This window comes from Odocoileus virginianus, chromosome 3 (genome assembly GCF_023699985.2).
Source record: "Odocoileus virginianus isolate 20LAN1187 ecotype Illinois chromosome 3, Ovbor_1.2, whole genome shotgun sequence".
Taxonomy (NCBI): domain Eukaryota; kingdom Metazoa; phylum Chordata; class Mammalia; order Artiodactyla; family Cervidae; genus Odocoileus; species Odocoileus virginianus.
In genome coordinates this window covers 47,126,102-47,152,128 of record NC_069676.1, presented here as the reverse complement: position 1 = coordinate 47,152,128, position 26,027 = coordinate 47,126,102, and the positions used below count along the sequence as shown (strand labels likewise).

General features: G+C 42.8%; 1 protein-coding gene across 9 annotated transcripts in view; it reads left to right on the top strand.

Annotated features, from left to right (window-relative positions):
• Positions 1-1,487: 1,487 nt before the first annotated feature.
• The window catches only part of SIL1 (SIL1 nucleotide exchange factor), a 246,115-nt gene continuing 221,575 nt past the window's right edge, over positions 1,488-26,027 (top strand). Inside the window, exons 1-2 of one of the 9 annotated variants that reach the window (XM_020908413.2) lie at positions 1,591-1,696; positions 6,525-6,660. In XM_020908413.2, coding sequence (XP_020764072.1) covers positions 6,641-6,660 — 20 coding nt within the window. In that variant the 5' untranslated portion in view covers positions 1,591-1,696; positions 6,525-6,640. The other 8 variants (XM_020908403.2, XM_020908407.2, XM_020908404.2 and 5 more) reach the window with 8 other exon arrangements.

Sequence of the window (26,027 nt, the reverse complement as noted above, 5' to 3'; positions counted from 1 at the left end):
TTGGCTCATGCATTTATGTATGAATTCTGAGATTTGAGCTTATTCTATTTTTAAGCTTCTTACTCTTGTAGTACTTTATTAATATCTTTTTTATAACTTGTGTCAGGCTCAATTGTAATTTATATGTTCACTCTGCAGTGTATCCCATATGTAATAAATATTTGTTGAACATTTATTACCTGTCTTCATGGTACTAGGCAGTGACACAAACTAGAATTATTCCTGGGTCCAACTACTCTCTCTTGTCTCCTGAGTGTTCCATGGGGAAAGCGAGCGGTTCCCTGTCCTTTCCGACCTAGTCCCAGTGAAGTGCCTTACATAGGTCTTCCTAATAAACTGGCAGTACTCACTGAAGCCTAGATTCCCTGGAGAAGGGAATGACTACCTACTCCAGTATTCTTGCCTGGAGAATTTCATGGGCAGAGGAGCTTGGGTGGCTACAGTCCATGGGGTCTCAAAAAGTCAGATATGACTAACAGACTAACACTAAGCCCTTTCAGGCAAGAAGGAACTATGGAAAGAGAACAGGACTTTTGCAGGAGTCCAAATCAGATTTAAATTCCCAGTTCTAGCACTTTGTGACTGTATGACTTTGCATAAGTCCCTCAACCTCTTTGAGCCATAGCTTCCCCATCTATGAAAAGAGGTGTGTGTGTGTGACAATTCTGATCTTAAAAAGTTATGAGAAGTAAATGTAATGTATATGCAACACCTGGAATATATAAATAAGACATTCGGTGGTAGAGCAGAATTAGAGCTGCAGGTAACTTTTATTTTTAAAATAATTGGTCTTTGTCAATTCACACAATAGTAAGTATATAAAGTAGGTGACTTGCAGGTGCCCTATTCTGTATGAATTTTCTAAAATGACTGTTTATTGTTTGAGACTGAAAAGAAAGTGAAGTCGCTCCGTCGAGTCCAACTCTTTGGGACCCTATGGACTGTAGCCTACCAGGCTCCTCTGTCCATGGGGGTTCTCCAGGCAAGAATACTGGAGTGGGTTGCCATTTTCTTCACCAGGGGATCTTCCCGACCCAGGGATCGAAGCGGTTCTCCCATCTTGCAGGCCACCAGGGAAGCCCATTTACTGCTTTATCCCAGCTGAGTCACACCAGTTTGATTTTTTTCACTTCCTATCCCTCTGGTTTCTTTCTTTCTTTCTTTCTTTTGTGTGGGCCACGAGGCTTGCAGTCTCCTCGACCAGGGTATTGAACCCATGCCCCCATAGTGGAAGCACTGAGTCTTAATCACAGGACTTCTGGTGCAGTGCCACCTTTAGTTTCTTTCTGATGATTCTTCCGCGAAGAAGAAGCTGTTGGGAAATCAGAGACGAAACTTCAAAGCTCTGTTTCTCTCTGACTTAGAAGGAAATTGAACCCTCAAGTATCTCACACCGGCGGAAGGATACTAGGCTAAACAAGCTCCAGGAGGTTCGTTCAGGTAGACGCTAGGGGGCAGGACTTAACAGAAGCGAGGGGGCGGGGCTATCAACTCCGAGTGCGGGAAAGGCAGTGGGACGCCGTCGGCTGTTCTGGAAGGCGACAATTGGGTGAGGAGGCAAGTGACATAATAGCCGCGCGCTCACGGGTTCTGACGGTGGCCGTCGCGTCTGCGTACGGGAAGCTGGTTGCCGCTGCGGCCGCCTGGAATTGTGGGGATTGTGTCTGCCCCTGGGCTGCCGGGCGGGAAGCCGAAGGTAGGGGCAGTAAGGCCGCCCGGCCCTGGGCCTGGGCTGGAGGCTAGGGCGCTGCCCCGGTCTTTACCCGCCAGCAGCCCTGGCGCCGTCCCAGCACTGTACGGGGTCCCTACACATCCCACCAGTGTCTCTGAAGCGGGAAGTGTAAGTGGGCTCTGGACTCCTCACTAGTTTCTGGCCTCTCAGCCCAAGGCTGCCTTCCCTATCTTTCCCACTCAAAACGTCTCCAGGATACCTCCTTGAATGCCGGGAGACGAGGCAGTGGGGGTCCGAAGACAGGCTTTTGGCTTTTCACTTGTTTTAGTTTCCTTCCCTATTCTCTTCTCCCGGTCTCAGTTTCTTCATTTGTCCAGATGCTCCAGGGTTGACATTCTGGTGTCTCTTCACCATATGGAATTGAATGCTACCCGCGTTGTATCTTCACTTCTATCTTGTGTTTTCCTTTGCCCTAGGTAGATGAAATACTTGCCTGTAAAGTCGGAGTTAGAGACTTCGGTGTGTTTCAGATCACCAGAATGCGTATCCCTGGTTTGTTTCAAATCACTCAGAGGGTTGTGTGTATCTCTGGGCATTATTTTCAGGCATTTTGGATAAAGTGAGGCATGGGTACTTGGAGTTCTCCCCAGGTGGTTCTGATTCAGGTGGTCCCCAAATCCTCGCTTTGAAATTCTCTGCTACAGAAAGCAATAGAAAATAATTTGAACTATGAGCCACATGTGGGAAAAACAAGGTAATCAGGAAATGCCCAGCACCTGCGAGGTTAGTGGATAGGGGGTTCCTTTGCACTAGAGGAGCTAGAGGGCTGTTTGATACCTTAAAATAACTTAAAATATATGATTTATATGTAAGATTCGTTTTTAAAATATTTTTAAATACTTGGCCTCGAATTCAAGTCCAGCTGGCTTTCCGGCCTAGATAAAACAAAACAGCAAGCTGTTTTGGGGGATTTAGGAAGTTAGATTAAACCTAGACTAGGTAAGCGGAAAAGGAATGAATCTTTCATGTTTGCCAAGAGAATAAATTGCTATTTATAAACACAATGTTTGTTTAGACAGTGTGAAAGATGTGTTTTGTATCTGTGTGTCTTCTTAGCTCTCAACACACCCAAGTTTCTTTTCTGATAAAATTATAGCCAGATGTGGAGATTGGATAGAATTTTGATGGGAGCTAGGACAGGAGGATATCAGGATTGATATTTGTGTGGAATGGATCAGGACTTGGTCTGTGGCTTCAGTTGAAAGCTTGGTCCTTGGGCTTTTTTCTAAATGGAATTAAAGATTGTTTTACTTATTTTTTGACTGTGCTTGGTTTTCATTGCTGCATGGGCTTTTTCTCTAGTTATGGAGAGTGGGGGCTGCTTTCTAGTTGTGGTGTGCTGGCTTCTCATTGCTGTGGCTTTTCTTGTTGTGGAGCAGGGACTCTAGGGGCTTGGACTTCAGTAGCTGGGGCACGTGCGGCTGGAACACAGCCTCGGTAGTTACGGTGCACTTGGGCTTAGTTGCCCTACAGCAGGTAATCTTCTTGGACCAGGGATGGAACTCCTATCTCCTGCACTAGCCAGTGGATTCTTTACCACTGAGCCACTAGGGAAGCCTGGCCCTTGGGTTTTTAAGCTGTTGCCGTATCAGACTTATTTTTACCTTTCTTTTGGGTGTTTAGTGGATTTAATCTGCAGATTAATACATGTGCTGTTCGGATAAAATTGACAACAGACAAGACTTACTGCCCCCATTTTATAGATGGTGGGAATGGGTAGTATATTAGTAGAGATGTGGTAGCCCAGGAATGAGCTTTGTCCTCTGATTCCTGCTCTTTTCCTCTTGCCTGATGTCTTTGAATGCCAGCTATTACTTTTCTGCAGAAGCCAATTTTGAACCCTGGTGTGTTTCGTTGACAGGAGAAAAGCATAGTTAAAAAACTGCAAAGTAACAAAATGGTTTTAAAATAAGTGTGCTGGAACTTAATTCTCAGTGAGTATTGTTCTCTTTTAGAATGGCATGTGTAAGTGGTGGCGGTTGAGGGTGGCATCCTGATAATGGCCTTTTGTTTTTTTCTTTTTTGCCTCCATACTCAGCTTGTGGGATCTTAGTTTCCCAACCAGGAATCACACCTGCATTGGAAGTGTAGAGTCTTAATCACTGGACCTCCAGGGAAGTCCCATATAAAAAAAAATTTTTTTTTAAATGGTCTTTCTACAAAATAGTTTTGAAAACCCATCTTGAAATTGTCAGAGATGTTTTTGAACCATATGAGAGATCAGTTTCATTAATACATGACACCATACAGTTGCTGCCGTTCTTAGTTTTTTTTTTTAACTACAAATGGCATGGTTAGGCAACCTGTCACGTGACCTCACATGGATTAACAGTTCATTTGAAGTGGGCCTAGTGGTAATGTGAGGTTTTTTTCTTTTTGGGTGGGGATGAGCGTGTTGCATGGCTTGTGGGATCTTAGTTCTCCATGAAGGGTTGAACCTGGACCCTCGGCCGTGAAAGCATGGAGTCCTCACCACTGGACTGTTAGGGAATTCCCTGAACATGAATTTTGATTCTGAGTCTATCACTTATTACCAGTATGACCTCTAACAAGTTATTTCACTTCTAAGGCTTGGTTTTCCAGTGGATAAAAATGGGAATAATACTTTGAAGAGTGGTTAAATGAGGTAGTACATACGAAGCTTTTGGGACAGAGGAATGCAGTAACCATTTCCACCCTCAATAAAGAGTTGCTATTATTGAAAATATTCAAAAAGACAAGAGAGTTTGTAAAGGCAAATTGTACCTTTTTCCAAATAGGCGGATGCCTTCTAATTGTCATTTCATTATGTTTGTAGATTCATGCTCTGACCTTCTCATCCTGCCTCCTGTGTTTTTTTCCATTTATTTTCTATCTTTTGCTGAGTGATGCTGTGCTGTGGAAGCTGTCTGCCAGTCTCTTGGAGTAAGCCTCTTTTCATGAGAGCTAATCTGAACATTCTTACAATGCCAGCCCCTTGGTTTTGGATTCCTGGGGATTTTTCTGTGGGGCCTCAGCTGGTGTTTGGATCACGCTGTGTAGCACAGTCATCTCTAACTCCTGGATTTGGAGTCAGTTTGGAGACCTGTCCTTGTGAGCTAATCTTTTCTCTTTCTGAGTGAGGATGAATGCTTTATCCTTCTCTGAGTCGGCTTTAAGTTGCAAGTCTTAGTCTTCTGCAACATAGAGCTTCTTATTTTAATTATATGTGGTGTAAGGAAGGAATATTCTGCCCTTTTCTTCATTTACTTCCACCAAGTGTTTTATTGCCAAGTAGGAAGGGAGGATAGCTGGTTGTCATTTGGGTGAGGCTGTGGGTGACCCCTGATGACCAGCTTCAACAATAGTTGAATTTGTCTTTGGAATAAAAACCTCATAAAAGAGGGAAGCTACTCAGGACACATGTGAAGAACCTGCCAGAATTTTCCTGATTTGTGAACAGTTTACACCTGGCATCCTCATTTGTGCAGTTTTCTACCTTGGAGACAGAATCCAGGAGCAACTGAACCGTATTTAGCCCAGACTGATGGACAAGGGTGTGGTTGTGTTAGCTGGTCATGTCTGCCCTCATTCTCCTAATAGTGTCCTAGGAACAGTTTGAGGCGTTGAGAAGTAACTTAGTCCATTATGGGCTGCTATAATAGAACACTAGATTGAGTGGTTTAAGTAACACACACTTATTTCCTGCAGTTCTGGAGGATGGAAGTGAAAGATTAGGTGCCAATATGATCAGGTTCTTTTGGAAACTGGGTTGTCCCTTTGGACATCTAATCTGATGTCTCTCAACCTTTTGTTCATTAGTACCTTTTGAGACATTTTTCCCCCTAATTGCCTCTCTGCCTCCAGTCAATGGGATTTTAATACAACAGATATACTGTGTATCTGTTTATGTACTGTGGCCCTTTGGGCCACAAACTGTTGTAATATCTAAGATTTTTTTTCTCCCTCAGGAATCAGTTTTTACCCCTTGGGGGTTGATTTTGCCCTCATTGAGAATGCATGGTCTTATCCTATATTGTCTCACAAATATAGTCATTGAGGCTCATTTTTTTAACTTTTTTTTTTTTAATTGGAATAAAGCCAATTAACGTAGAAGGCAGTGGCAACCGTCTCCAGTACTTTTGCCTGGAAAATCCCATGGACAGAGGAGCCTGGTAGGCTGCAGTCCATGGGGTCGCTAAGGGTTAGACACGGCTGAGCAACTTCACTTTCACTTTTCACTTTCAGGCATTGGAGAAGGAAATGGCAACCCACTCCAGTGTTCTTGCCTGGAGAATCCCAGGGACGGGGGAGCCTGGTGGGCTGCTATCTGTGGGGTCTCCCAGAGTCAGATGACTGAAGTGACTTAGCAGCATTTTATTTTTTACTTATTGCTATTCTTAATAATTCAGAGCAAAAGTTGTTTGTCCCTTTCTGAAGTTATTCTGTACTGTCTGCTTCAAAGCGTAATGATGTTAAGGGAGTTGGAGAAGAAATGGAATATGAGTGGAGGTAGGAGGGATATTTTTATCTGGACTTCTCCAAATAGGCTGGAATTGAGTTTATTCTTTACTGTTCTTATTTTCTTCCAAATCTTGAGTTTTCAGGTACTGCATTTGCCATTTGTTTCTCTAGTGCCTCCTTGGTCTTTATTTATCACAGCTGAGCGCAGATGTTCTTGGACTGAAATTTGGGTAGTGTCTGTTCAGCTCATGTCACATGTCAAATTCACAGAAATGGGAAGGGGTACATTTCTGAGGTCTGCTTGCTGGCTATGTCTTGATTGAAAGCATTCTTGATTATGTCTTTTAATTACCACTTACTGTCATCACAGGTAGAAGAACCATCACAGGTAGCAGTGAATGAATCGATCCATGCCTTGCCACTTCCCTTCTGCAAGTTGTCTGCACTTTCTGTCTTGTGAGAGAGAGGAGTTCTAGAAACTGGAAGATGAGAAATGCATCCCAGAGGTCTGGTGAGGGAGGCTGATGCCAGTGGACTTTTAAATGGACATTTCTTTACATTTGTGAATAGTTTCATGCTTATACCTCTTATCTTTGTGAGGCTCCCAAGGAGGTAGCATCCATCTGACCAAACTGTGGAAAACTAGCAGGCTTCAGTTCAGAGGAAGAAACAAAGTAGGACAATCAATACAAACATTGACTGATCATGCTTTGAACCCAGGTAGTAGTAGACGTTGGAAGCATAAGAAGGCCAACTCCTTAGCAAGGAGTGTAATATTGATTTTTTGACCCTCTGTATGTCATACTCATGGGATTTGATTTCGATTATAGGCAGTCTAAATTCACGTTATTTCTGTGCTGGAAGAGATCATCCTAGGAGGTCTTTATATCAATTTCATTGCAAACATCAGGACTGAGTCTGGTTCAAATTCAAGGGATGGCTCTTTGTGGTTCCTTGGGTGAGTAAAGAGTCAGAAGGTACCCTTCTAGTTCTGTCACCACCCAGTGCTTCAGTTTTACTTTTTATGGGTTCCTATTTTACTGATGAAATGAGCTTCAGGCATGTGAAATGGACCATATACCTTTTTTAGGGCCACCAGCATATTAGTGGCAGAGCTGAGACTCAAGCCAGAGGGCTTGCAGAAGATGGCCATAGAAGTTGTTGAAATTATTTAGAGCCTTGTAAAGATGTAAGATGTAGTTAAAAATCCCTATGGAAGGAGAAGACCCTGCCTCCATTGACTGCCTTGTTCATTATCTTACAACTCTCACAGGTGAGGTTTTTGGGTGTCATGCTGATTTTTCTCCTACTTATAAGTATTTCCTTTTGCTCTTACCTCAAAGGAAATAGATTTGAAGTTTCCACTTGGTTTAGAAACAGTAAAGTAGTGCCCAGGCCAGACTGCTGTGTGTTCTATAAAGAATGGAGCCAGTGAAGCAGTGGACCTTATTTTGTGACCCAGGCAAACCTGTGAAACATTTCTAAAAGAAAAAGCAAAGGAATGGATGGTATGTCACATGGTTTAAAACCGCTCAGGGGTCCAGTGTTCATAACAGCATTATATACAGTAGCCAAGACATGGAAGCAACCTAAGTGTCCCAATAACAGATGAATGAATAAAGTAGAAGTGGTACATATACACAGTGGAATACTACTCAGCCGTAAAAAAAGAATTAAATAATGACATTTGCAGCAACATGGATGGATCTAGAGATTATCATACTATAAAGGAAACCAGATAAAGACAAATACCATATAATATCACCTATATGTGGAATCTAAAAGAAGTGTTACAAATGAACTTATTTACAAAATGGAAACCAGAAATAGAAAATAAATTTATGTTTACCAAAGGGGAAAGGGGGGAGGGATAAATTAGTTTGGAATTAACAGGTACACACTATATAAAGTAGATGAACAAGGACCTACTGTATAGCACAGGGATCTATATTCAATATCTTGTAATAGCCTATTAATCTAATAGACTTCCCTCGCTGTCCATTGGTTAAGACTGTGCTTTCACTGCGGGGGGGCTTGGGTTCTATCCCTGGTTGGGGAACTAAGATGTTGCATGCCATGCATATATATACAATTTATATTCTTTGTGCTTAGTCTCTCAGTCATTCCCGATTCTTGGTGATCCCATGGACTGTAGCCCGCCAGGCTTCTCTGTCCGTGGGGATTCTCCAGGCAAGAATACTGGAGTGTGTTGCCATGCCCTCCTCCAGGGGATCTTCCCAATCCAGGGATCAAACTCAGGTCTCCCACATTGCAGGTGGAATCTTTATCTGAGCCACCAGGGAAGCCCATATTCTTTATATATATATATCTTTATAGTATATATATATTCTTTATATATACTCTAATATATTTAAATTATATATATTATATAAACTATAAAGCACATATATATATAATAAAGAATATATATACACTTTTTAGTATATACTTTATACTACAAAGAATATATATAATGAATATACTTTATATGTTATATATTTATATGTATAATATAAATATATATTCTTTATATGTATGTATATTCTTTATCTGAATCATTGCTATACACCTGAAACTAACACAGCATTGTAAATGAACTATTGTTGTTGCTTGTTTAGTCACTAAGTAGTGTCTGACTCTTTTCAACTCCATGGATTTCTGCATGTCAGGCTTCCCTGTCCTTCACTATCTCCCAGAGTTTGCTCAGTTTCATGTCCATTGAGTCAGTGATGCTATCTATCTCATCCTCTGATGCCCTCTTCTTTTGCCTTCAGTCTTTCCTAGGACCAGGGTCTTTTCCAGTGAGTCAACTCTTTGCATCAGGTGGCCAAAGTTCTTCCAATGAGTATTCAGGGTTGATTTCCTTTAGGATTGACTGGTTTGATCTTGCTGTCCAAGGGACTCTCAGGAGTCTACTCCAGCACCGCAATTCAAAAGCATTAATCCTTAAGCACTCAGCCTTCTTTATGTCCCAACTGTCACATCTGTACATGACAACTGGAAAAACCATAGCTTTGACTAGACAGACTTTTTTTTTTCCATTTATTTTTGTTAGTTGGAGGCTAATTACTTTACATCATTGCAGTGGTTTTTGTCATACATTGAAATGAATTAGCCATGGATTTACATGTATTCCCCATCCCTGGAGGCTAATTACTTTACATCATTGCAGTGGTTTTTGTCATACATTGAAATGAATTAGCCATGGATTTACATGTATTCCCCATCCCGGTCCCCCCTCCCACCTCCCTCTCCACCCGATCCCTCTAGGTCTTCCCAGTGCACCAGGCCCGAGCACTTGGACTAGACAGACTTTTGTTGGCAAAGTGATGTCCCTGCTTTTTAATATGCTGTCTGGGTTTGTTATAGCTTTTCTTCCAAGGAGCAAGTGTCTTTTAATTTCTTGGCTGCAGTCATCGTAAGCAGTGATTTTGGAACCCAAGAAAATAATACATCACTGCTTCCACTTTTTCCCCTTCTGTTGGCCATGAATTAGTGGGACTGGATGCCATGATCTTAGTTTTTTGAATACTGAGTTTTAAGCTAGCTTTTTCACTCTCCCCTTTGACCCTCATCAAGAAGCTCTTTAGTTCCTCTTCACTTTCTGCAGTTAGAGTGGTATCATTTGCATATCTGAGGTTGCTGATATTTCTTCTGGCATTTTTGATTCTAGCTTGTGATTCATCCAGCCTGGCATTTCACACGATGTGCTCTGCATGTAAGTTAAGTAAACAGAGTGACAGTATACAGCCTTGTCATATTCCTTTCTCAATTTTGAACCAGTCAGTAGTTCCATGTAAGGTTCTAACTTGCTTCTTGACCTGCATACAGGTTTCTCAGTCTGGTATTCCCACCTCTTTAAGAATTTTCCACAGATTTTTGGGATCCACACAGTCAAAGGCTTTAGTGTAGTCAATGAAACAGAAGTAGATATTTTTCTGCAATTCTCTTGCTTTTTCTATGATCCAGCGGATGCTGGCCGTTTGATCTCTGGTTCCTCTGCCTTTTCTAAATCCAGCTTGTACATCTGGAGGTTTTGGTTCACCATGTACTAACTTGACGGATTTTGAGCATTACCTTGCTAGCATGTGAAATGAGCACAATTATACAGTAATTTGAACCTTCTTTGGCATTGCCTTTCTTTGGAATTGGAATGAAAACTGACCTTTTCCAGTCCTGTGGCCAGTGCTGTTTTCCGAATTTCTTGACATACTGAGTGCGGCACTTTAACAGCATCATCTTTTAGGATTTGAAGTATCTCAGCTGGAATTCCATCACCTCCACTATCTTTGTTTGTACTAATGCTTTCTAAGGCCCACTTGACTTTACACTCCAGAATGTCTGGCTCTAGGTGAGTGACCATACTATTGTGGTTATCCAGGTCATTAAGACCTTTGTAATGTAGTTTTTCTGTATATTCTTGCCATGTCTTCTTAATCTCTTCTGCTTGTTAGGTCCTTCCCGTTTCTGTCTTTTATTATGCCCATCCTTGCATGAAATGTTCCCTTGATAGCTCCAGTTTTCTTGAAGAGATCTCTAGTCTTTCCCATTCTATTGTTTTCCTCTGCTTCTTTGCATTGTTCATTTAAGGCCTTCTTATCTCTTCTTGCTATTCTCTGGAACTCTGCATTCAGTTGGGTTTATCTTTCCCTTTCTCCCTTGCTTTTTTCACTTCTCTTCTTTCGTCAGCTGTTTGTAAAGCCTCTTCAGTCAGCCCTTCACAGATCACAGTGTTGTCATGGTGAAGGGACTTGCATAATTCAGTGAAACTATATGACATACTGTGCAGGGCCACCCAAGATGGACAGGTCATAGTGGAGAGTTCTGACAAAATGTAATCTTCTGGAGGCAGGAATGGCAAAACCAATCCAGTATTCTTGCTTAGAGAACCCCATAAACAGTATGAAAAAGCAAAGATATATGACACCAGAAGATGACCTCCCCCCACCCAGGTCAGAAGGTGTCCAGTATGCTACTGGGGAGCTACAATTGAAAAAAAGTCCCACTCATGGATCAGCTCATTTGGTTTCTTAATCTTCTTTTGTTAGATTTCAGATTGTTAACAAGATGCTTACTTTCTCTAAGCCTTGATTTCATGATCTGTAGAATGGGAATAGTAATAGCTACTTTTGTAGCTGTCTTGAGAATTGAGAATTGTAGAAAGTGCATTCACTGGCACAGTGTAAGTGCTTTGTATATTATTATCAATAATAACAGCAACAACAGTTTCCAATTCCTGACCCGGTTAGAGGGTAAATTATGCTGACTGTTCAAGTGTGATCTTAACCATCACATCATTGTCTTTGTTGGCTGTTTTATTATTCCTGTCAGTCACATTGATCATGCTTATGCTAAATAACTAAAAGTTGTGAACAGCAAAGGACTTTGCAGCTTCTTTGCCACCTCCATCCTTATTTGGCTTAGTTCTCATCTTTTTGAGGCTCTGTCTACTGGCTGCCCCAGTCAAGGGGCGTCTGACATGGTGATTTTATTTTATTATTATTTTTTTAAATGTATGTATGTATTTATTTATTTATTTTTTTGAATTTGATTTTTATTTATTTTTTTTTTCTTTTTTTTTTTTCCATTTATTTTTATTAGTTGGAGGCTAATTACTTTACATCATTACAGTAGCTTTTGTCATACATTGAAATGAATTAGCCATGGATTTACATGTATTCCTCATCCTAGTCCGCCCTCCCACCTCCCTCTCCACCTGATCCCTCTGGGTCTTCCCAGTGCACCAGGCCCGAGCACTTGTCTCATGCACCCAACCTGGGCTGGTGATCTGTTTCACCCTAGATAATATACATGTTTCAATGCTGTTCTCTTGAAACATCCCACCCTCACCTTCTCCCAGAGTCCACAAGTCTGTTCTATACATCTGAGTCTCTTTTTCTATTTTGCATATAGGGTTATCGTTACCATCTTTCTAAATTCCATATATATGTGTTAGTATACTGTAATGGTCTTTATCTTTCTGGCTTACTTCGCTCTGTATAATGGGCTCCAGTTTCATCCATCTCATTAGAACTGATTCAAATGAATTCTTTTTAATGGCTGAGTAATATTCCATGGTGTATATGTACCACAGCTTCCTCATCCATTCGTCTGCTGATGGGCATCTGGGTTGCTTCCATGTCCTGGCTATTATAAACAGTGCTGCGATGAACATTGGGGTGCACGTGTCTCTTTCAGATCTGGTTTCCTTGGTGTGTATACCCAGAAGTGGGATTGCTGGGTTGACATGGTGATTTTAATGAAGCAGGGTTGGCTGGTCCAGAGCCTGCCTACAGCCCTCTGAGACAATGTGTTTTCCTTGTCTCTGGCCTTCTGCTTTTCACCCAGACATGAAGCAGTTAGCTCATTAAGGGAACTTTGACTTCTGTCACGGTTTTTTTTCTGATTTGTATGCCCATTTCTGGCCTTGTGCGAGGTCAGAGAGGCATAGTCAATTACACTGACCCGGATTTTGTGCTCAAGTTGGCTCTCTCTTGCTTTGAGATTTGCAACTGGTTCAGTGTAGCAGTGGGAGTGGAAGTGGGGAAAAGCCCATGAAGCTATTAACCAGCCCCGCCCCCATTTTATTGATTTCAAGCTGAGTTTTAAAAAATTCTGACATCATAGCTATTGCCTGTGCCTTACTTCTGAATGAAACAAATAGGGTTAAACCTCGTTATTTAGGGGCAAGACCAGTCTGCATAGGTAGAAAAACAAAAATCAAGGAGTGTTTTCATGAATTGCTGTATGGCAAAAACTATCACAATATTGTAAAGTAATTATCCTCCAATTAAAGCAAATAAATAATCCTGACTACCACACACACACACAAAATGTTTTCAGAGATACCATTGTCTTAAAACTGGGGCAGGCTTCTGCTGTGTCTTTCTCATCCTGTCTTACTGCTTCCTCTGTTTCCTGAAACTGCATCTGAGTGTTTTTTTCTAAACTTTTTATTTTGTATTGAGGTATAGCTGATTAACAATGTTGTGATAGATTCAGGTGAACAGCGGAGGTATTCAGCCATACATATATGTGTATCCATTTTCCCCCATGCACCTGGGTTTTTATAGGAGTCTCCTCTCATCTCCCTCTTTGGCTCTCTCCAGGACATTGTGTACCACTGCTGTTAGGGTCTTCCTAAATACATTTCTGATGGGAGAACACTCATGTTTAGAAGATTTCAGTGGCACCTACTGGCTGCTAAATAAATTCCCTGTGTATCAGTTGTACTGGTGTTCATGCCCATCACAGTGTATCCCTATCCTACCACTTTAATTATATCCTCTGTCATTACGTACGAGTACTGTTTGCTCCTGATACACTGATCCATGTGGTCCTCTAAGCATTCTGCATTTTTGTCTCAGCCAGTTCTTGTGTCTGGAGTACTCTCTCCTTAGTTTCCTACTTTATTCTGCAGATCCACCTTCTTCAGTGGGCCTTGCCTAATAGCTCCTCATCTGTATCTCCATAGCAACACTTTGATTATAGAGTTCAGCATACTTTATCCTGGTTTGTTGTTTTGTCTCTTATTGTATGAGCTTCCCAAAGACATGGGCACACTTTATTTTGTCTCTAGTATAATGCTGTGTAACATGGACACTATAAATGCTTATTGTATGAGTGAATACATGAGTGCCTGAGAAATGATTAGCAGTTCTGTTCAAATCCCAGTTCTTTCCAGAAACATTCCTTGATCCCTAATCACAGTGAGTCTGGCACATTCAACTCTCAGAGCCCTTTGTGTCTGAAACAGTCTGATTCTTTAGAGTCAGTCTTCCTACCTTGATTAGAAATTCTTGGAGAGCACAAATTGCATCCCTCATTTTTCTTTGTGTACCCAGCCCCCAGCACAATTCCTGGCATACATAGGGTGTTTAATACATGCTTTTGAATCCAAGAGTCCAGCCATTTGGTCAGTCGCTGTGCCTACCAGTTGATCAGCCTTCTGTCACTCACTGACCAGGGGTCTCCAACTCAGAGATGTTTCCGGGCCAGGTTGGAAACAGTGCGAGGCAACAAGCAATGTTGGGCTCTCGAATTGGAGTGCTTATGTGCTCTGTGGGGAGCAGCTATTTCTCAGTCCATTCTTGCCACAGGTGAATATGGCTTTAGTGGCCTCCTCATCTCATATTACAAGAGAAGCTAGAAAGTCAGATTCTAATGTGGTATCTGCAAGGACTACCAAAGTGCATGTGTGGTCCAGATTTGACCTATTCCCTATCCTTTTGTGGCCTTTGGATTGAGGCTGAAATTTCCCAGCCACAAATTTTATTTGTGGAAGAAGAAAGGGAGGGGAGGGCATAAACTGAGGGAGCTTTTCAGGGAGTTTTGGTGAAAGCCTAGCTTTGAGAGTATCCTGTAATTTTCTCTGGGTAGTGACTTACTGTCTTGAGCTGAGTGCTATAGAGACCATGTATGGTCTGGGCTTCATCCTCTTGTATTCTGTCCCCCAAAAGATGGTGTCCTAGGGACTTTATTGATATTTGCTCTTTTTGTCCAGCCTCAGCTGAGACAGGTTTGATGGTGGTTCTTGCCTCTGTTGACTTCTAAGGGCCTGGTGGTCAGGCTTGTACAGAGAACATTCCTGTTAAAGGCTTCCCTGGGAAGGAATTCTGGATGAGCAAGTACAACCAAAAGTGAAATATACTGAACAAAATCAATGCCTAAATGTCAGCCAAGGAGCAAAACAGTTTAATAGCTGGAAGGAAATCTGTACCTCTGTGGAACCTCGTGCAGGGCCATATTGTATCCCCTGGCTGTCCTGTTCTTTGTATAGTCTCTAAGGGCACCTGGCAGTGCTTACTGCTTGGTATTACTTTTGTGTCTGAAAGTGTTGCCACTACTGGTCTCCCCATCTGTGGCAGAAAGTAGGTGATGGAATATCTGGAAGAATACATGGGAAACTGAAAAGAGTGGTTGTCTTTGGTGAGAGCCCCTGCATGGCTGGAGAATGGGAGAAGAGGGAGGCTGACTTTTCACTGTGTACTTTTGTGTGCTTTCTCTGATTTGAACTGTGGCAGCCTCACCTCTCTGTTCTTCAGAAGTCTTTTAGGGTTTTTCACTTGCGGGTCTTTAGAATGACAGTCAGGCCTAAAGTATGTTCAACATTTTACTATTTTTAAAGGGTTTTCAGATAACATTATTTTATCTGATCCTTAAAACATTCCTGCTTTCTAGAGGTGAAAAATTGAGGTTTGGACAGTCTAAGTGACTTACTTGGGGCCACACAGCTGGTCAGGATAGAGCTGTGACTGATCTGGGTAGCCATACTTCACATTCGTGCACCTTGCTCTGAGTTCTTACGGCAGTGAAGTTGTCTTCTGTTTTTGGAATTCCCTTAGTGGTTTCCAGAGATGTTTCAGTTAGGGCAGGGGTGGAGCTGTGGTGTTTTCTCTTTGCTCTTTCTAGTCTTTCCCTCTTTAGGACTCTCAATTACATAGACCTGTCTTTTCTATGAAAAAAGGGGTCAGAAGTAGGTTTCTCCATTTTCTATGTAGGGTAAATTAAGGCTCTATAGGGGCAGTACTTTTTAGGGAAGCTTGAATTGACAGTCTGGTTTCCTATTCTTTGCTGAATATTATTGCTGCTATTAGGCAGAGGGCTGTGTTTCCAGGTTACAAATCTTTTTAGCAAAGAAGTAAATGTGGAATAGAATTGGAAGGACCCATGTAGTCCTTGGATATAATTTAATGCTCCACATCCCAGAGAGAGTAAACATTGTAAAGTGTGCAAGATGGGTTTGGATTAATATCCTGACAACATATGGTTTGTCATGTAGGGCACTCCTGGGAGACCCTCCTCACTGTACATAGCCTGCCTCTGCCGGGTGGCCCCTTCCCACAGGCCTTCCCAGCAGCTGTTACGCACCTGGGTAAATTGTTAGCTTCCCTAAGCACTGAAAAAAAATTTTTTAGCTGATGAAAGCCCTCATACAGGAGGCAAAATAAACAGACAACCCTGAGAGACAGTGTGTTCTAGTACTTCTTAGTTTCCCCTGAGTTTGTCCAGGGTATTCGCTTCCTTTAGAAACACTGGCTGATCATCACCACTGGGCTCTTCAGAATACAATATTGAAAATCATCTTACCCTTTCCACTCTGTTTCCCCTGGTGTCATGGTGTGGAAAGTCTCTGGAAGCTCCAGAGAGGCAGTGAGCACCATGGAAGGAAGTCTCAATTGTTCCTAAGCATTAAGCAGAAATCTTTGACATTTTACTTTTTTTATTCTTACTTAAATTAGAATTAGGTTGCCATCAAAGAGGATTCTGTGCATTAATGACACCACTCAGAGTGGGAGAGGCTCCTGGTACCTCCTTTGCAGCATCTGAAGAGAACTTGTTGGGGGCATGCAGAGATCATGCTCAGATGATCTTTTCCTCACCTAGCCCTAACCTATGCTGTGCCAAAGAGAGTTGTCATAGAGATGTATACCAGCTGATGGCTTAGTCAACGCCTCACTGGTTGGCAGCTTTGTAGGTCTGGAAACTCAGCTAGTTCATCCAGGTTTAAGTCCCAGTGGGGTCTTAAAGCATGTGAAATTCTTAAGCATATGAAATTCATGAGACCATCGAGCTACAGTCCCAGTTAACTAATTAACTCTAAGAAACATGATTACCAAGTTGATTTGTGAGGACAGGTAGGAGCATTGTCTCCACTACAGGAAAGGTGAGCTGGGAGCCAGGTCAGCTCTGGAGGAAGTCAAGGTGAAGTATGGTGGAAAGCTCTTGTCTATAGATCGATATACCCAAATTCAAACCATATACTAGCTGTGCTGTGAGACATCTGAGATGAGTTATTTAACCTCTGCTCCTATTTCTTCATTTGTAACCAACCTCCGGCGGCCACCCCCACTCCCACCCCGCCCCGCTCCCCGCCGACTTCCCCTGGATTTTCAGATATGTATGTAGTAAGCACTCAGTAAAAACTGTCTTATTTATTTCCCTGTCTCATTCCCTCTGCTCATCTTCCCTTCCAGCCTTCTTCTTCTAGGGCTATATCTATATTCTGACCAAAATACACTTGTCAGTCTGTTAGGGCACCAGGGATGCATTGGAGAGAGATTCACTTTCATTCTCTAGCTTCCCTTTTATGTATCCTTTGCAGATCAGTCTTTTACCACAGGTTACAGTAGGAACAACTAGATTCTAACTGTTCTGTCTGTTTCAACCTAATAAGTCTTTCTGGTTACCATTGAATCTATAGTTCTTTGCCAGGCACCCACTATGGGTTAGGTACTGCTTGGCCATGAGAATATAGTGGTGAGTGAGACAGAAACACCTTTCCAAACCCCCTCCTCAGATGGGTTACTTCTGTGGATGACTGGTCTTGTGCGTTTTTTTTTGTTGCTTCATCCTAATTTCCTTTTGAGAGAGCAGTCTTCTGCCTCGACCTAGGAGACAGTGCCCTTTTGTGTTGCCTGGGCCTTGCCTGCTGGCTTGCTTGCTCCTAAGTGATGAGAGTAGCAAGCTGAGGCTGAAGGAGAAAGCCCTGTGGGCTATTACTGCCTCGGCCACACATGTCCCAAAGGCTTGTGCTTGGCACTCTTGAATGTTCCTTTTCTCCCCGCACACAGATTATAGTGTTCATGGGTAATTTAAATTCAAATAACCTTCCACCTCCTCTCCTCCTCCTCAAAAAAAAAAAAAAAAAAAAAGAGCCCTGTGTATTACAGGTTAGAGAAAAAAGAGGGGCAGCCTGGGTCTCCTGGTAGGGTTTGTTATATCATGTTTTTTATGCAGCCTGGCTATGGGTTGCCTTTTTTTTAATAAGGCTAATGTGTAATTAGACATACTGATATTCTGCAGTCATAGAATCTCACATTTTTCTCTGCCTTGTTTGTCATATATAGTGTGACATATAGTCATACACACACACACACACATACACACACGGTGTGTTAGGGGCTTTGACTGACAGCTGACAGGAAGTGGAACTTGGTTCTTCACTTTGGACTATACGCTGCATCCTGGCCCTTAGTGGTTCCTGCATAAAGAAAGAAAGAATGCCCAGTAGCCAGGTTGAGGGACTTCTTAGCTTCAAAATATGGGCCTGAAGATAGCTCTCTGTTCCCTCTTCCTCTTTCTGTTGCCAACTTACCAGCAGTTGCCAGGAAGTGTATACAGGGAGCAGGCAGAATGGCTCTCTGGGAACCCTTTATTTGAGAGCCCCCAGTGGAGAAGTGCATTTTCCTCTCCTCCTCCTCTTGCTGTGGTGTGTAGCATTGTGACTTGGTACTGCTTGTCCCTCTGCAATCCTGAGGCCTGTTTGTGACTCCTCTGGCCCTGGAGGGGTTTTCAGCAATAAATTGCTTGGTGTTTCCCCCAAACTCCATCACCTTCCCAGGAGTGGGGGAGTGTGTCAACAATTAGGGACCTAGCAGAGCCTCTGTTTCTGACACTGTGACCGCTGGAAATATAGTGGTTGAACCCACATGAGCCATGCTTCCCACTGCTTCTGGGGTTGGGCATTTGCTGCAGTTGGATTTAGCTTTAAGAATCATGCTAGAGGCTTGCTTGGGAAGAAGGAGCACTTAATAATTATTGCTTATGTACCAGTTAAACCTATCAGCCAACAGATGTCAAGTGCAGGAAAAAAGTGCAGTAATGTTATTATAATGGCATAATAGTTATCATAATAATCAGCTGGCATAGCATTTGATAAGAGGCAGATCCTTTAGTGAGTGCAAGGGAAGGGTTAACCTTCAACTACAGCACAATGAATTGGTGCTTAACCTTGTAAGAGATGCCTTGTTGATGCAAGAGATTCAGGTACTGGTTTGTCCCCCCTCTCTCAATAGCTAGAGGAGCTATGGAAACTTCAGCTGGGGTTGTCTGCCCTGCAGGTACTCTCTTTTTCATAGTGTGATGGAGCATACACTGTCCTTTTAAGTTTTATCATCCTAGCACCCAGCAGCAATGGGTTTATTCCTATAGGTTCATTTGGGATTTTCAGAAAATCCAGCCTCATTTTCTTAGCTACAGTTGACGAACTCTACTCCCTGCAGTGAACTGTGTTCCATACCTAGGGGTGGTGGTGTACCTCTTTTATGTGTTCGTACTAATTGTGGTGGGCTGTGCTTGCAGAAGATGGCCTCTCCTCACTCAGAGAGCTTGCTGGAGCTGCATTCCTATGTGGTTTGGAAGGTGGTGGTGAAGGGGTGAGGAGCAGAACTGGGCTCACAGATGACCCACAAAGGCAGCACTGGGGTAGGAGAAAAGAGTGTTCAGATTCAGGCAGACCTGGGCTTGCTCTTGACCTTGTCACTCACTAGCTGTTGGAGAAGTTATTTAATTTCCCTGAGCCTACTGCGATGAGTCTTTGTGCTCATCTGTGTCTCATTTGTTCTTCACTAAGAGCCCTGTCTCTGAAGTAACTATCACTATGCCTGCCACTAAGTAGAGGTCAGTGAATGCTTCTGCTTCCCTCACCCCACTCCTACCTGCCTATCCTAAAGAGTAGAAGGGCAGGGACAAGACCTTCCTGCTTCCAAAGGGGAATTTTGGCCACAACTGGAGATTAATAGGTGAGTTTCTTCAGACCATGGTGTTACTTCTCTGAACCACAACCTGTAGACCTCCTTTGGAGCTGACTCATCGGGAAGACTTTTGATATTTAAAGTTTGGGTGCATCTCTGCTTTATCAGGGGAGTAAAACATGGGGTTTAAAAATCACTTCGGGGAACAGTATCCTTTCTCCTGCCTCAGTCCCCTGCCGCTGTGCTCCTTTCCCCTATTTTCATTTGTGTGGGTCACTTGGGAGCACCGCCTGCCTTGGGAAGTGCTGTTTCTTATAGAAGCTGCTTGTTCAGTCTCTTTACTGGGTAAAAGTTATTGTATGTCTTTTTTGGCTGCATCATATGGCATGGGAGATCTTAGTTCCCTGAGGGAGGATCAAACCTGTGCCTCCAGCAGAGGAAGCGTGGAATTTTAATCATTGGACCACCAGAGAAGTCCCAGGGTTATTATATTTCTATATGCCTGGGCCTTTGCTGTGGACTTTTATTTTGGAAGCCTGGAGTACTCAGACAAGGTGATATCTTTTTAGACTATTTTTGGCTGTAGGCCAGCTTATCACTATGGCTACCACTCATTTGGAGAAAGGCAGGATACAGAAAGTAACTTTTGGAAGAAATTTGGGAAAGAGGAGGGGGAAGGGAAAGAATAGTTTGTTTTAAGGTCACAAGAGGAGAATAGCTTCTCTAAGCAGAACCATTTTGTTTTGGACAGAGCTTCATTTTCCTTCTCTCTGAATTTTTCTTTCAGTCAATAGACACATTAATAGCCTCTGTTACATTCTAGATACTGTGGTTATCCCTTTTATATACTTGTCACCAAGTCAGATACAGTTCCTGTTCAGAGTGTTGATGAATATAGACATTAATCAAATTATGATCTCATACATAAATGTGAAATTATGATTATAATAAGTGTGTGGAAAGAAAGGAATGTGATACCATGAGAATATTTGACAGAGATTTGACTTGATCCTGGGTTTAAGAGGGTATCAGGGAAAGCTTCGTTAAGGGAGTGATTTTTGAGTTGTGAAGAACAAACGGATTTTACTAAGTGAAGTGACGTGAGGTTGAAGGGCATTTCTGGCTGAGGGCCTAACTTTTACAAAGCCTCCTGGGGGCATGGTGGGGAGGAAAGAAACGTGACTTCTGTGGGGAGCTGAAACAAAATGTGGCCAGAGCACAGAGAGTGAGAGGAGATAGGCACAGGGTCAGGTTGGAGGGGGTGGCAAGGACAGGCCTGTTCAGCATGGTAAGGCCTTTGGATTGTATAGAAGAGCTGGGAGACCTTTGGAGGGTTGTTAGTTGTGGTGGTGAGATGATTGAATTTGACGTATGAACAGATCACTCAGTTAGATGATACATTAGGTGCATTTTGATGAGAGTGAGATTGAAGATTAGAGAAGGAACATTACTATAATGGGTTACTTTTTTTCCTTCAGTCAACTGAATGGTAATGTTGATATAGACCCCATGACACATTGCCTTATTCCTCCTGAGTCAAGTCCTCTCTTAGTGTCTACCATCAGTGTGTTGTTGGGGCCACCTGGTCATTCAGCAGCGTGGTGGCTCAGAGTGTTGGCATTTGGCATTTTGTCAACTTCCCAGAAAAAGACCTGGAGGTTTCATGCCTGTCACTTGTTAACATGCGACAGCAACAACACACTGTGTAACCTGTTGACTTGCCATCTCTCTGTTGGCTGTCACTAACTGGGCAAGGGCTACGCCTTTCACCTTAGACCACTTAAGCCACTGACATGGGTTCCTTCCTGAAATGTGATGTGCCAAGTTAGCAAAGCCAGCACCTGCGGTTTGTGTGCTGCTCATTTCTGGTTGATGTTGGTGTGTACATGTTCTCTCTTGGCAGCAGCCAGTGTCTGGAGGGCTGGAAATGTGTTGTTATCCTTCTTCCCACTGTATCGCCAAGAAGACTGAGATTCAGGAGGGACCCATAGTATAAAGAAGCCTGGGTCAGTGTCACATGCTGTCAGACCAAGTGTTAGATGCCTGGTAGGTGGTTCCAGACCCTAGATCAGAGCCTGTCTTCAGCAGTACTGTGGCCTTGGCCACTGCTCCTCACTTACTCAGCTGGAAGGCCATGCTGCATATGTGGTTAGGAGCATGACACTTGGAATTGAGCAGATGTTAGCTGGACTCTCTGCTTAACTACTTATAAGTTGTGTGATCTTGGACAAGTTACTTCACTTCCCTGACCCATAGTTTTCTTACCTCTAACTGGGAGATAATAATAGATTTCCACCTCACGGGGGAGTTGTGAAGTATCAATGAGAATATATGAAAGGTGGTTAGCTTCTTCACAGCCTAAATGATGAATGAACAGTGGTTATGATTGTTGTTATGGTTTATTTGGCTGATTTTGTTAGTTTTGCATGTCTGGCATATGCTGGACTCCTTGCTGAGTGTGGCATAAAGATGTCCTGCCTTTGAGGTACTCAGTTTTGTGGTAACTTTTTCTGCTATTTGTCACCTTCTTTGTGGTCATGCTTCAGTAAAACAAAGAGTCTCCTGGAGAGGATCCCGGTCAGATTCCCACTTGGTGTTGCTTTGTCTTCCTTTGGGCCTCTTCCTCCTCCTGCGGTCCCTGGCCTCCAATATGCCTTGACTTATGTTTGCTCCTGGCTTGGAGGTGGGAGCGATCTGCTCTTGGTGAGGTGTAGCCCTGCTTCTTGCTGGGACTGTACCACCTGGAGCAGCCGTCTCTTTCTGTTGCCTTGTGAGTTTCCATTTCTGGTAGTGAACACATCCTTGGGCCCTTTTCTTTGTTTCTTAAAACAGTCTTTTGTTGCTGCTACTCTTCTTTGTGAAATGCCATGTAAGGTGGTTGACATAAAAGAGACCATGAAAAATAACCTGGGTTGTATTTTCTGTAAAGGTTTGTTCAGTACCAAATTGGGTAAAATAAAATACTCCCCAGTGGTCTTGGGGTTGGGGAGGGGAATGATCTTTGTAATGGGATTGTATTTGGTGGAGGTGTTGGGGAAAGTTAATTTGATTTATTTGATTCCTGCGGGGGTGGAAGTGAGGGTAAGGGAAGGTCAGAGCATTTCACATTCTCTGAATTGGAGCCTTTATTGGCTGAGGAGGTGAGATACGTTGGTCTAGAGTGTCTAGAGCTGGAGTGCAGGCCCTGACCTGTGCCCGTGCGTTCTTCGTCATTCATGGTAGTAGGGGTTGCCACAATGAGTTTGTATGCCCCTTCATTCACTCATCATTTAGTAAGCTGCATGCACTGTGTTCTGTAGGAAGAAAGAGAATTCCACTTCTGCTGATTGATAGTTCTTTGTCCCTGCCCTAGTACTTCTGTGACAGTTTCCTCATCTGAATAAGGTATGCTGATATCCACCTGCTGGGACAGTTAGGATGAAATGAGATAATGTATATCATTGCCTGATGTGTGGTAGGTGCCCAGTGAGTGATGAGGATTATAGTACCTTCAAAGAACTCAAACCCCATCAAGTAGAGAAGCCATAGATGAGACCATAGGTTCTGAGAAAGGCTGGCCAAGGGCACAGACCATTGAGAATGGATTTGGTTTGTTAGGGAAGATTCCTGGGGAAGATGCTTAGAGTCAGGCCCCAATCTGTGTTCCTCATTGGGGAATATGGGAAACTGCTTCAGTTTGAAGAGAAGCAATAGCCAGAAGGTTTGTGTGGTTACCTGAAAGAACTGTTGTCTTTCCCCCTACTCCCCTACCCCCAAACAGAAAGGGGTTGGAATCATTAGAGCAAAGTGGCTGGGGGCCCTGACTCTTTCTAGTCAGATTGACCTGGGTTCCAGCTGTGGCTCTGTTTTGTACATGCTGTATGGTTTTGGGCAAGTCACTTCCCCCTCTGAACGTTGGTGCCCTCATCTGTAAAATGGAAATGACAATATCTACTCAGTGTTGGTTGAGGATTGAATAAAAATAATGCATGTAAAGCAGTTAGCAAAGTGCCCTTGACATAGTACATATTCAGTGACTTGTATATCTCTTGGGAAATGAAACTCTTCAAAATTTCTGGGGCCAGGTAAATTTTTTGTAAAGTCAGTCTATATCCTGGAATAAGTTACCGACTTTCCGCAGTAAGTCCTTAAGAACGTAGTTCCCCTACCTTCAGTTTCTGTTGGCTTACCATCATACTGAGAATACTGTCCAAACTCCCTTCCCTACTTATTGGTCTTTACCGAGCAGATCTCCCTCTGCCTGGATTGGCAGCCACATTTCCTGCGCTCTCCCCCTCACACTGTGTTCTGGCCACTCTAACATTTCTGCTCCTCACGTAGAGGATCTTTCCTCCCTTTGTACCCTCTGGCTGGAATACTCTTCCCTCATGTTCTCTCCATTGACTCCTTGTCGTTCAGGTCTCAGTTCTGCTGTTACTTATGAGAGAAGCCCTTCCATTTGTCTGGTATTAAGTAACTTCTCACATCATGGTAACACAGGTATCTGATATTTTTCTTGTTTTCTTCTTGTTGACTGTCTGTTTTCCCTCCACCAGAATGTAAGTTTGTTGTTGCTGTTGTTCAGTCGCTCAGTTGTGTCTGACTCAGACTCCATGGACAGTAGCACGCCAGGCTTTCCTGGAGTTTGCTCAAACTCATGTCCGTTGAGTCAGTGGTGCTATCCAACCATCTGGTCCTCTGTCATCCACTTCTCCTCCCGCCTTCAATCTTTCTCAGAATCAGGGTCCTTTCTTTCTTTCTTTTTTTTTTAGGGTCCTTTCTAATGAGCCGGCTCTTCGCGTGAGGTAGCCAAAGTATTGGAGCTTCAGTTTCAGCATCAGTCCTTCCAATGAATATTTGGGATTGATTTCCTTTAGGATGGACTGGTTGGATCTCCTTGCAGTCCAAGGGACTCTCAAGAGTCTTCTTCAACATTTCAAAAGCATCAGTTCTTCGGCACTCAGCTTTCTTTATAGTCCAACTCTCACATCCATACATGACTATTGGAAAAACCATAGCTTTGACTATATGGACCTTTGTGAGCAAAGTAATGTCTCTGCTTTTTAATACACTGTCTAGATTGGTCATAGCTTTTCTTCCACGGAGCAAGCATCTTTTAACTTCATGGCTGCAGTCGCTATCTGCAGTGATTTTGGAACCCAAGAAAATAAAGTCTGTCATTGTTTCCATTGTTTTCCCATCTGTTTGTCATGAAGTAATGGGACTAGATACCTTGATCTTCATTTTTTGAATGTAGAGTTTTAAGCCAGCTTTTTCACTCTCTTCTTTCACCGTCATCAAGAGGCACTTTAGTTCTTCTTCAGTTTCTGCCATAATGGTGGTGTCATTTGCATATCTGAGGTTGTTGATATTTCTCCCAGCAATCTGGATTCCTGCTTGTGCTTCATCCCTCCCAGCATTTCGCATTATGTACTCTGGATATAAGTTAAATAAGCAGGGTGACAAGATACACCCTTGACGTTCTCCTTTCCCAGTTTTGAACCAGTCTGTTGTTCCATGTTCAGTTCTAACTGTTGCTTCTTGACCTGCTTACTGGTTTCTCAGGAGGCAGGTAAGGTGGTCTGGTATTCCCATTTCTTTCAGAATTTTCCATGGTTTGTTATGATCCACACTGTCAGAAGCTTTAGTGTAGTCAGTGAAGCAGATGTTTTTCTGGAATTCTCTTGTTTTTTTCCTATCATCCGGGGAAGGCTGGCAATTTGATCTCTGGTTCCTCTGCCTTTTCTAAATCCAGCTTGAACATTTGGAGTTCTAGGTTCACGTACTATTGAAGCCTGGCTTGGAGAATTTTGAGCGTTATTTTGCTAGCGTGTGAAATGAGTGCAATTGTGTGGTAGTTTGAACATTCCTTGGCATTGCCATTCTTTGGGATTGGAATGAAAACTGACCTTTTCCCATCCTGTGGCCACTGCTGTTTTCCAAATTTGCTGGCATATTGCATGCAACACTTTTACAGCATCGTCTTTTAGGATTTGAAATAGGTTAGCTGGAATTCCATCACCTCCACTAGCTTTGTTCGTAGTGATGCTTCCTAAGGCCCACTTGACTTTGCACTCCAGGATGTCTGGTTCTTGGTGAGTGATCACACCATTGTGGTTATCTGGGTCATTAAGATCTTTTTTTGTATAGTTCTTCGTGTATTCTTACCACCTCTTCTAAATCTCTTCTGCTTCTGTTAGGTCCATACCATTTCTGTTGTTTATTGTGTCTATCTTTGCCTGAAATGTTCCCTTGGTATCTCTAATTTTCTTGAAGAGACCTCTAGTCTATCCCATTCTATTGTTTTCCTCTATTTCTTTGCATTGATCACTGAGGAAGGCTTTCTTCTCTCTCCTTGCTATTCTTTGGAACTCTGCATTCAGATGAGAACAGCTTCTGTCAGTCATGTGCACAGTTGT